This window comes from Cottoperca gobio, chromosome 10 (assembly GCF_900634415.1).
Source record: "Cottoperca gobio chromosome 10, fCotGob3.1, whole genome shotgun sequence".
NCBI classification, from domain to species: domain Eukaryota; kingdom Metazoa; phylum Chordata; class Actinopteri; order Perciformes; family Bovichtidae; genus Cottoperca; species Cottoperca gobio.
The window spans coordinates 12,470,037-12,482,968 of NC_041364.1; the positions used below are offsets into that span (position 1 = coordinate 12,470,037).

General features: G+C 42.5%; 1 protein-coding gene across 1 annotated transcript in view; it reads left to right on the forward strand.

The window, feature by feature from the left end:
* The first annotated feature begins 381 nt into the window (after positions 1–381).
* trpc7b (transient receptor potential cation channel, subfamily C, member 7b) overlaps positions 382–12,932 on the forward strand; it is a 46,661-nt gene continuing 34,110 nt past the window's right edge. Inside the window, 3 exon segments of the mRNA XM_029441572.1 lie at positions 382–546; positions 548–855; positions 7,414–8,176. Coding sequence (XP_029297432.1) covers positions 382–546; positions 548–855; positions 7,414–8,176 — 1,236 coding nt within the window.

Below are 12,932 nucleotides of genomic sequence, written 5' to 3' on the forward strand. Positions count from 1 at the left end.
TACATCACTAGTTGTCAGTAAGATGTCAATGGGTTACCAGGCTTATATGTGTGTTAGCTTGCTAGAAAAGCTAAAAACCTGTGTTTTAAAGATATTAAGGCATTAGATGTACATTTCATCATTTTTGTAGGTATGTAAGGTGTAAGTTACGCTATATTGTGGGGTTGCCGCTTGTTAATTTCCTTCCATTTTGTAATAGGCTGGCTCCCTGCGCGCGCACTCTCCATGCTCTCTAATTAGTGCGCGCACTCTTGTGTGAAGGTGGATGCTCGGCTCGTTGCTGCTGCGCGGCAGAAGAAACTTGTGCGTGTAAAACTTTAACAAACATCGTTACATTTCTGCCATACAGTCAGGCATATATGCTACTCAAGAACTCTCCCAATGTTTGACGAAGGAGAGGAAACCGACAACGGCGAGAGAGCCCATCTCCCTGACTCTCCCTCCCCGTCTCTGTCTGTCTGTCTTCCCCGAGGATCTCCTTCCTCACCGCGGCCCCTGGACCTCTTCTCCTCCGCCTCTCCGCTGCTGGGGGACACAGATCCAGCCTTACCTCGCCACTCCGGAATGTCTTCACCCGTCTCCAGAGAAGCGGGGACCTGGGGACTCCCCACACGTCACACCGCCAAAGTTCTGCCAGAGCACCGGGGACACCGGCTCTCCGTTTGGTTCTCGGCAGGACGTGCGGATAGACGATCTATACGACCGCTATGACCCGTATCCCAAGTGGAGAGGACGAGGCGCGGCGAACGCTGAGCGTCTTCAGCACCGTGGACAGAGACGAGACGCGGCTCCGGAGCCCTCGGACCACTCTGATGAGCACATCCACACCGGGTTCAACTCCGACACCAGGCAAACGTGAGTCATCCTTTCATATCCACCCAGAGACATGATAAATAAGTAAAGTCACCAGTTTCCAGACCTCGTGTAGGGCCCATGTGCTTATTTATAAACTCTGCAATTTGCAGTTATGCAAAGAGACTGCTGAGTGATAGTTTAGAAATGGCAAAGCTGCTCTGGGTTGAGAGAATTTAATCAACAACTAATCCACCTGGGGTCTTAACAAGTAGAGGTCAGTGTTTGAGAGAGGAGAGTAAAGCAGCCAGTATTTGGACTGAGCCAGCTGCATTCATCTGTCTGTGCTGCTATGGGCCAATGATTGGCTTTCAGCTGTGCCTACAGGGTCTTTATGGATTGCATCAATGGGACTGGACTGCGATATAGAACTGCTCAGTATTACTAGAAGGTCATCATGCTGTCATGCACAGTTTGAATTGCAAACTGATGTCCCTTCTTAAATTGAACATTTGCAGTAAATGCATTACATGTGTGTGACTGTGAACTGAGCCATGTTTAGTCTTTTACTGTTAACTAAGCTTGTGCTGAAATATGGTAAACGTGTGAGTTTGTGTCTTTGTGTCTTTTCCACTACAGCCCTCAGGATCGTCCATGTTTTGAGTGACAGAGTATCTTGATTGGTTCAGGTTCACAACTCCGTGTGGGTTATTTGCAGTGCGTGTAAAAGTAAGAGAGAGTCAACGAGGTAAAGCCACAGGACACTGAGATTGGCTTGCACAGTACATCCTCACAATGTCACACTCATCACACACACTAAACATGCACAGACACACTCATAAAACCCTGATTGGGAACCTCTCTGCCATTTTTCTAATTGCTGATGTGTCCTATATAATTTATCTCAGTTGTCCTATTTGTTAACTACTTTACAGTGAGATTAGTGCTCACAAGAGCATTTGGTGGATGCAGTCCATTGCATTCAGTAAACATTTAATGGGGACATAAATGGTGACACTTAATGGAAATTCATGTTGCACTGCCAGGTTAGTTATGACTATAAGATATTGAGAATGGCAGGCCTCAGAGTTGGCTCTTTGATCTTCCCTGGTCTGCTCTTTTGATACACCAGTGTTCAACTTAAAAGGTTTTGCTTGGAAAAGAAGCATGTGTGCTCTCACAGATGCACTGACTAAATGTTGGACGCCTTTGTGTGTGTCTGTGTGTGAAAGAGAGCGTAAGAGAGGGTGAACATGCCTGTTTCTCATTAGCAGTGAAATATGGTGAGCAACTCACCTTTGATCTTAAAAATTGGCAATTTACTGCTTGAAAGAGCGTCCATGTGTGTGTATGTTTGATAAAGAGAGAGAGCCGAGAGTGTAACTCTTCTAAGATTCCACTCACGCCCGTGCACTGAGAGTGGAAGAAGTAACTCCATCTGTTCTGTAAATATTCCTGCTGATTCGAAAATTATTTTTCACTCATTATCCTCAAATTTCAAACCTGATTCATTTTCAGTTCTTCCTTTCCTTTTCTCTAGTTCACCGGTAAATGACCTAACCTACTTGATTGCTTAAACTGAAAATAATGAACTTGTTGGCCCAACCTGAGAGAGTTCAGCTCTAGAAAGAAAGGAAAACCGATTACACAGAGTTCATGACAGAGGAGCTCACAGTTAGTGGCAATTATTTTATGAGATTTCTTTTGTATGCTGAAGCTGTAAGGTAAGTATTTTGTTAACACTTCCACTATATTTTGTATTGCTTTTCACGCAATCCTCCCATTAACCAAAATGTATTGATTTTTCCAACAAGTTAAAAAGCACTTACTAAGTGCTCATATTCATCGATCAGAATAAAACTGTAAAAGAACTCAACTGCATCTTTTGAAAGACTGTATTCAGTACATTTAATGTTTATTTGATGGGGACAAATGCAATATATATATATATATATATATATAGAAGTGCACTGGAAAAGTATCCAATGGAATGTGTCACTGCATGTATAGCTACTGCTATTTTCAAATGCCTGTCCCTATGAGGGCCTTTAAATTACGAAATGTAAAAAACATGTTCACAGACTACAGTCGGCCTATGTGGTACATTTTTGTTGATCTTATAGGAACAGCAGTATGATTTGCCGGCATACTCGTATATACAGTATTTACACATACATACACATACACATGCATATACACATATATGTATACATATACACTACATATATAACTACCCCCCACCACTGCACATGACCACACATGATTTTCTTTGACAGCTTTGGTCTATTTGGGTGCAGTTTTGCTTGGTTTAACCCAATAATAATCACACTTACATTACTGCTGAGCGTCAGTCCAAGAAAAAACATGTGTTTCTAGATGGGTTTACTCCACCCACACCAGGTATGCTTCTCATTCATTTGACTGCAAAATGTCTTACATAGTTACAATGAACATTGTCTTCTTGGCTTGATATCTCAAAAACATAGCTCATCATGACAAATAGGTTCTGGCTGTCAGCTAAAGGGTGGAAATAAGAGGTGTGGCTGTGGTTGTTTCATGCATTTAAATAGCTTCTGGGCAGCTAGATTCTAAAGTTTTTAAATCAGAACTCCCCAAAGGCACCTTAACACACATACAATTGAACTCATATTGGAGTCATATAACTCAAAGTATAACCAATATAATACAACTCAAAATACAATTTAATTGGTATGAAAGAACTACAGCTTGGCTGGGTAAGGGGAGTTCTGCAGTGGTGTGTTGGTATATAGTTGGAATCGCCAGTAGCAGTGGTGCAAGATAGTTTCTCCCTTTTCTGACACTTGTGTTGTTAATAGGAGAGGGAGCTGCTTGCTTGGACAGTGATCTGCAGCGGCTTCTGCCTTGGATGAAGCATCAAAATGAGAGCTGTGTAGTCACTCAGTAACAGATTGAATTTGCTATGCTGCAGTGTGTGATTTAGGGATTAAAAATGTTGCCATATAATCATATTGCAAGTTGCTTCAAACCAGTCCATTAACACCAAATGAAATGAAATGTGAAAAGGATGTTTTTTCCTCAGGTATTTGTGAAAAAGCAGGGATTAAAGCCGGCTGCCTACTTGACTTATATTCAACAGGCAGGCAGACAGATGACTCTAGTGAGATGGGATTGCATACAATGTAGGTGTATGTTGTATTGAATTGTCTCTTCTCACTGTAGCATGACATCATGATCTGCTACACCCATGTAGAGAATAAAGTCTGGTCGTCCTGGTTGCAACTATTGTTATGTCACAAGTCCTTTCGTCTTAAGAACATTATATGATGTACGAATGCAATCACACAAACTACGCAAATAAGCAGACATACGTATAAGCACAATCCCTCCCTCCATCAGTCACTCTTTGTTTCTTCTAATTCATCTCTCTGTCTCACTCATCTCTCTCTCTTTTTCTCTCTCCCACACACACAAACAGACACACACACACACACACACACACACACACACACACACACACACACACACACACACACACACACACATATCATCCATCTATCTCCATTATGTCTGCCTCCCCCTATCTTTGTGACTGTAATTCCGCACAGAAATGATGCAGGTAAATTCTATTTCAAATCAGAATCACAAACAGACAGAGATGGATGGAGAGGAAGATAGAGAGAGATGGAAAATGGCGATTCATTGCCTGACTATAAGGTTATCTAAATGGGCTGGCAGTTAGGCTGTCCCCGTCATGTATGAGGAATCTTCCCAATGCTTACAAATATATATATATATATATATATATATATATATATATATATGTATGTGTGTTTATGTGTTGTGTGTGGTACAACCTACTGCATAATGCATTGTAATAAATCAACACAAGCAATGGCTCAAGAAACACATGCCTTTCAAACATCATACCATGTTCTGTATGAATATTGATGGTGTTACTCACATGTTTGTCCATGGGAGCACCTTGTGTGTGTGTGAGAGAAAGATAGAAGGATATGTTACCATCTTGATTGCCAGCTTAAGGCATACACAGCTGATTGTGTAAATCGAAAATCAAGAACTGCCGACCTTTTATACCCTTTCTCTCTCTTACACACACACGCACCCACACACACACACACACACATTCACACTCACACTCTCAAACAGTGGTTTGCCTTGGTGAGCTCTTTTCATCTTCTCAGTTTCACATCCTTTGACGCCCCTAGGGAATATTTCCACCATGAGCAGGTTTCCATTTTCACCTTTTCCTTCTATGTCCAGCTTTCACACACACATCAACAAACAAAACAAAAAAAACACACACACACACTATTGTGTAACTGAACCCCTTGTCATTTGTAAGGTCACTGCACTAGGTAGCACACAATTACAGTATTATTTTGAATGGACAATACAAGCCAATTATGCTTTTAAAGTTATTCAAGTCAGTAAGTAGATTTTAACTAGTAACTAGAATTGTTTCAATTGTAATATTAGCATTTTATATTTAAGTCTAAATTATATATTTCACACTGGAGAACCAAACGATTCTTTTTCCACCAACACCACTTGTGATTTCCATTCCCACTTTTGATCACTTAATCATATGCTCTATCTCCTCCTCTGCTCCCACACTTGCACTCAATCTTTCTCCCTCTCATTTTTCCAGCTTTTGGATACATCAAGGTATTTTCACTATGTGTCAGGACACACTGCAGTTTGCAAACATTGTGGCAGATCTTCGTGTCTCTAAATTACAATAGGATGATTACAATAGTCGTGGAACAACAGGCCAACTCTTTACTCTTGCAAGGATCCTGGAGGGGGCCTGGGAGTACGCCCATTACTACATGTGTTTTGTGGATCTGGAGAAGGCGTATGACCGGGTCCCCCGGGTGATACTGTGGGAGGTGCTGCGGGAGTATGGGGTGAGGGGGTCACTTTTGAGGGCCATCCAATCCCTGTACGCCCAAAGCGAGAGTTGTGTCCGGATACTCGGCAGTAAGTCGGACTCGTTTGCAGTGAAATGTTGGCCTCCGCCAGGGCTGCGCTTTATCACCAATCCTGTTCGTGATTTTTATGGATAGGATATCAAGGCGTAGTCGTGGAGGAGAGGGGTTGCAGTTCGGTGACCTGAGGATCTCATCGCTGCTCTTTGCAGATGATGTGGTCCTTATGGCATCATCGGTCTGTGAGCCTTCAACAGTCACTGGATCGGTTCGCAGCCGAGTGTGAAGCGGTTGGGATGAGGATCAGCACCTCTAAATCTGAGGCCATGGCTCTCAGCAGGAAACCGGTGGATTGCCTACTTCGGGTAGGGAATGAGCCATTACCCCAAGTGAAGGAGTTCAAGTACCTCGGGGTCTTGTTCGCGAGTGAGGGGACGATGGAGCGAGAGATTGGCCGGAGAATCGGCAACAGCGGGGGCGGTATTACAGTCACTTTACCGCACCGTTGTGACGAAAAGAGAACTGAGCCAGAAGGCAAAGCTCTCAATATACCAGTCGATCTTCGTTCCTACCCTCACCTATGGTCATGAAGGCTGGGTCATGACCGAAAGAACGAGATCACGGGTACAAGCGGCCGAAATGGGTTTTCTCAGACGGGTGGCTGGCTTCTCCCTTAGAGATAGGGTGAGAAGCTCAGCCATCCGTGAGAGACTCGGAGTAGAGCCGCTGCTCCGTAAGGATGCCACCTGGGCGCCTCCCTAGGGAGGTGTTCCAGGCATGTCCAGCTGGGAGGAGACCCCGGGGAAGACCCAGGACTCGGTGGAGAGATTATATCTCCTCACTGGCCTGGGAACGCCTCGGGATCCCCCAGTCGGAGCTGGAGGATGTGGCCCGGAGAAGGGAAGATTGGGGTTCCTTACTGGAGCTGCTGCCCCCGCGACCCGATCCCGGATAAGCGGTAGACGATGGATGGATGGATGATTACAATAGTCCAAATGAAAAGTGTTTTTCAGTGTAAGGTGTGATGACCAGGGGTTCTGTAAAAGGTACAGCTGGTTATATTTTGACATGTCCCTATTGATGAAATTGATTTTTTGCCTGCTCTGTCTGTGTGTCACTGGAAATGGAGCTCCATGTACGAAGAATCACCCTATGTTCATGCCTGTGTGCACATTTGTGTTGATAGATAATGACAGATTCACGACTCGCTCATACTGTAGCGTGAGTTTGTCATGCAAGAGCCAATTATGGTGACAGCTTCATCTCTCTCTTGCCAATCAGAGCTGCTGACCTGAGACACAGTAAGCTTTGACCCTCATAGCAGTTCATTGATTTGACCGGTGACATGTATATCATATATATCACAGATGTCTTGGTGGGGGTTTCTCTGGGGTCAGTGGAGAAGTCTGTGTTAACTGCTGATCGTCCTTGACCAGTCCCTGTCCACGGAGGACATCCACACGGGGAGACAGTGATGACTTTGTTTCCTCTCGGTCAGTTTGATGTAACTAATGATTCTGTTGTTTCTTCTTTCCTCCATCATTTGCTCTCCTGCTCTCCATGTTTCTTTCACTTCATCACTTCATCATTCCTCTGATTCGTTCTTTATCTCCTACCTCAATTGTCATCATTGTCATCCGTGTTCTGGTTGATTGTCCTAACTGTTGGCTCTCCTCTTTACTGTCTCCAGGGTGGAAGCCATGCCTCGCCGGCACACCACGTTAAGAGAAAAGGGCCGTCGCCAGGCAGTGCGGGGCCCAGCCTACATGTTCAATGAACGCGGCTCGGCCCTCACTGCAGAGGAGGAGCGTTTTCTGGATGCTGCTGAATACGGAAACATTCCTGTGGTCCGCAAAATGTTGGAAGAGTCAAAAACCCTTAACTTCAATTCTGTGGACTACATGGGCCAGAATGCTTTACAGCTGGCAGTGGGCAATGAGCACCTAGAAGTGACCGAGCTGCTTCTGAAGAAGAATGGTTTGGCTAGGATCGGGGATGGCCTGCTTTTGGCTATCTCCAAGGGTTATGTTCGAATCGTTGAAGCCATTCTTGCCAACCCTGCTTTTGGCGGTGGTCTCCGACTTGCTTTTAGCCCTCTGGAGCAGGAGCTGTGTGATGACGACTTTTACGCTTACGACGAGGATGGAACGCGTTTTTCGCATGACGTCACGCCCGTCATCCTGGCTGCTCACTGCCAGGAGTACGAGATCGTCCACATTCTCTTGACGAAGGGGGCCCGCATAGAAAGACCACATGACTACTTCTGTAAGTGTTCAGAATGTGAGGAGAAACAGAAGCAAGACTCGTTCAGTCACTCCCGCTCCAGGATGAATGCATATAAGGGCCTAGCCAGTGCAGCTTACCTGTCACTCAGCAGTGAAGACCCTGTGCTGACCGCCCTCGAGCTCAGCAATGAACTGGCAAGACTGGCCAACATCGAGACAGAGTTTAAGGTGAGGTGGTCTCTGTTTTCTCAAAATCCATTTGACTTTTTTTATCCCTTAACTTTTTTAATGTCCGACCATACACAAACATACCATTTAATATTGTTTTGGTTGACAGACGATTTGGCAGATTAGGCATAGAGAAGGAAGGTGATAAAAACAGGACACACACAATACATTTAATTTAAAGACTAGAAACATGAAACAGCTACATTCATATGTTAACATTTCTTTAGTTCTTTTTTTTTTCATGAGGTCTTGGCAGAATAGAAATGTGTAGATCTATGTCTGCCAATGTTTCTACTCATTTCTGCAAAGGATTCGGCTTAGTCACTCTGTTATTGAGTGGATTTTCCAGTGCACTCCCCGCTGTTTATAACTCTTCTGATCTACCTATTACCAATGTAATCTCTCCTTAGGTTGTGGAGCAATAAGAATTGTTAAAGGATAACTTTATTATTTGATGGAAAATATATGAGATTTATGTGCACTTTACGGAGAAAAAGATTGCCAACTTTATACTGCAATTGTGATAGTGGAAAAATACTATACTAGATGTTCCCGTTCTTTCACCTCCATGGATGTAAGAGAACGAGCCCCATTCATTCTTATGAAAGTTGCTCAGTGGCGCATGAAACCAATAAAGTTCAACTTCCAAGTATAAAAAATACCCTGATCTTCCGCTGATCTTCCACATATATAGGGGCCCATAGAGCAAGCGCACTAGAGACTTCTGCAGAATGAGCCGGCTAACTTCCAGTTTAGCGCTCCGCTAAACTTGAATGGGGATAAAAATAATTTTAAAAAGTCATTTTGTGGGGGTGGTGACGCACAAAAAAACCATCCACTGATCTACAGACATCTCTTTCCCAGGGTAAGCCTATGGGGAAAGTATTTCTGGGCCCAATGACATCACGTGACGCACCCTTAAGCTGTAATTACACGGTTTGGCCACTATGTTAAATTGGCTTCAAAGTCTGGCGCTCTGCGACGGGGCTTGTTAACCTTAAGCCAAATAACATGGATTTAGTATACTAACTAGTTGGCTTCAGGGCTAATGTTCACTGTTAGTCTAGTCATATGCATCATTTTAATGCCGAAGTCTTCTGGTGAGTTTGCTTTCATGTTTTTCTTTCAGTTTCTCTTAGTGTGACTCCTATTTAATGAGCATTTACTGAAAAATGACAGGTATGTTTTACTTTGGAGTGGCCGAAACTGCTCAACTCCCATTGATAACATACTGAATTATATTTAGTCGAGATGTAGAAAGCATGATCATGTAATGGTATCAATCAGATAACGTTACAATTTCCGTTTCTCTCCCTTTGTCCGCCCATCTGTTGCTGCATTTTCTTCTCTGTTAATTTCTGTCTGTTCTTATTCATCTATTCCTCAATCTTTTTGCCCACCTTTGTGTTTGCCAGTCAGCCTTTCTGCTTGTCATTCTGTTCCCTGTTTCCAGACGAGTTAATGAGAAGGGCTCACCTGAGGGACCAGAGTTGTGTTGGAGCTCATCTGTCTCATTAACATCTCATTATCACTCCCCTGTCTTCTGTCTTTATTTGTCTCCTTGTCCCTCTGCACGTCATCTTTCTCATAACATTAAAATATCAAATCATTTTAAGACAGTGTGCCCGTAGCCTCAGACATTCCTGTTTTAATAAGGGGAAATCAAAATGTGGATAATTAAAGTTAGAGCATAGATCACATTACTTTAATAATGACACCAATGTTTGCTTCTAGTGTGCTCCTAACTGTTTATTGTTAATTGTTTTCTGAAGTCACAGAGACCGCATTCTTTATATAGCCTACCTATCTATGGTTTTTAGGCTTAATTAGGACCGAATTCCTCCCAATTTTCGGAACAATGAAATCTTCCAGGACAAGTGGACCGGCACCACAATAGAAAGCCTGTTACCATGTTAACATGCTAAATGGATGTACAGCATCAACATGGAGTATAGGACACAGCCTATGTATGCACTAGTGCTTACATAAAGTAACATATACACATGCACACACAGTCAAGTGCAAGCAAACACCACTGTTTGACTTTACAGTACGCAACCTGTCAAAGTGCAGTTAGTGTGCTGCTCGTGGTTCACATTGGATGCTTATGTGAGGACTGCTGAAGGCCTATTAGGACCTCCCCAACAGCCTAATATTCATCTTCGAACATCTTGCCTTTCAAGACAGCCCATCAATTTCTCATAAGAGCCTTTGGACACACACACACACACACACACACACACACACACACACACACACACACACACACACACACACACACACACTCCCTTGGGAGGGATGGAAAGACAGAGAGATTCATTGAATTGTATATATCACAATACACCAATGGTGTCACACCAATTCTTTTTTAATTAAGTTTAAATTAAGACGCACAGCCACAGAGAAAGTGATGGTAGTGAATGTCCACTAAGTGCAGTTGTACAAACTTTCAATTAAAATTTGTGACATCACATCACATCTCGTTGTCTTAAACAGATAAATAGATGACTGATAAATAAAATGAAATACATTCAACTTCAAAGTTTGCTAATAATAAAGGTTTAGTCAACAGTTTTCTTTCATATGTTGACAGAGTGTTACATACTGTTCAGCTGAATCCTATGAATTGTGTTTCTTCTCTCTATCTCTCTCCTCTTCTCATGCCTCCATCTTATAACTCCCTCCCTCCATGTTTGAGGCTTGGCTCTTGCCCCCTCAGTTCACTGATTTGTAACCATTCTCACTCTGCCTCACACTGCTCTGTCCCATTTTCAATCTCACAACATTATTCCCTCTCCTTTATCTCAGCCCTCCAAGGCACAAACCACATACCCTGAATTGTGATTGGTTTTTCACATATACTGCATGTGTTGTGTGTGTGTGTGTGTTCTTATGTGTCTTACGATGTCTTGTGATTGATTAAGAAAACACTCTTGTACATTCACTACCCTAAAGCTTCCCTTTTCCTGAATGTAAACAGACATGAGTTTTTTATAGACGTCTTTCACTTAGCAGCAGTCTAAAGGGAAATACACCAAATGCCAACGTCTCCTTCATATCCCGAACCGGCCCACAGATGATTCCTGTCATTCGATGCCCAGAATTTACTTTTTAATTTGCAGATAGTGATGAGCCTTTTGATCAACATTATCTAAGTTAATTTTCTTCTATGATAAATCCAAGTCTGAAAGGCTTTTAAGTGCATCACATAAATTGCGGTTGTTTGGTATTTAAGAGTACGAACGCACTGTAACTTCACAAAATGGATTACAGCATTTTATATTCAAGACAGACACTCCACGTCAAAACAAAACTCCCTTACTAAAAGGGTCACACACCGGAGGAATGCAAATACAGGAATACAGTGGGCTACATACTTTACATACATATTTTATAATGCGTGCTTACAGAAGAAGTGTTCCCTAAGAGGAAATGAGAGCAGAACTGGTCATTTCCCACCGTGTTAAATTGATGGCTGAATTGATGCTTTTGCTTGGGAGACCTGTGTAAAGGTTTGTATGAAATCAACAAACACGGCTGTGAATGCATGATGAGAATCACTCCTTAGGGACTTTAAGCCTGGCAGAAGTTCCAATCTGCTGACTGCTTACCTGCTCGGCTAAATGTTGAGAAACAGAACAAGCCAGGAGGGGAAGGGGAGAAAGTGTGGGGGGCAAAACAGAGGGGGAAAGGGTTGAAACTGGAAGAAAAGGAGGAGAGAGGGCTGAAAGGCCTCACAGGAATTGTAGTGAAGTGGGCAAAGTTATATTCAACGACCAGGGTTCCAGAAGTAAAAGCCTGATTGCATTTTTGCATTCGATCGTGGTAATCAGCACTTTCCAACACTTGGATGAGGAATTACACAGAATGCTGAAAGATAATATTTTTGTGATTATCTTGGGCTCCTTTGGATTGGAGTGCCGTCAATGGATTTATTAGTAATTCCCACAAAAACTCACATTCTCTTCAGTATCAGCTTCACTTCATCAGGTCAAAAGTGTTTAAATGAGCAACAGTGGTGTTGTTTCCATTCTATATGGAATAGATAGAAAGCTACACACTCATTACAAGTCTTTATACGTTGAAAGAAATGTTCTGTGTCTGTTGTTTTCTTGCATTGTTGATAATGTGCACGTATTAGGCCTTCATGTTGATTGCCCTGAACATCGTCCTAGTGAGTATAAATGCCAGTCAGGTGACTGATTGACACGAAATAGGCTGTTTGCAGAAGCGTTCATCTTTATAAGTTAAAATAAATGCATCTAAGTTTAAGAGTGCGCAGCTTTCCATTTGTTATTTCTTTCCATTTAATTGATGAACACAAGTTTAAGCAACTCTTTAAAATGTTGGCAATAAAAATGCAAATCAGTGTTTCCATCGACTACTGTTATGCAAATATACTTAATACAGTGCAACAAGACTACACCAGTAGCTCTTCTATTACTCAACCTTCAGTATTCCCTTGTTGCTTCCTTCCTAGGAAGACAATTACGTATTCTCATTGAATTAATGGATTGGCCTCCTGTGTTCACACACACTTTCTTCTGCTTCCTCTGTGTGCTGTTTTTTTTATAAAGCACCTTTTATTTTTTACTTTTTGGTCTTTCCTGTGGAGAACTACTCCACACTACTCCATTAAGTTACCTCTTAATATTTGGGATTCTATTTAAATTCCATCAATTTTCATTCATTTATTCTGATGTGCAAATTCAAATTGTGCATAAAATCAGGTGGATAGGAATGTACTAAATGAGCA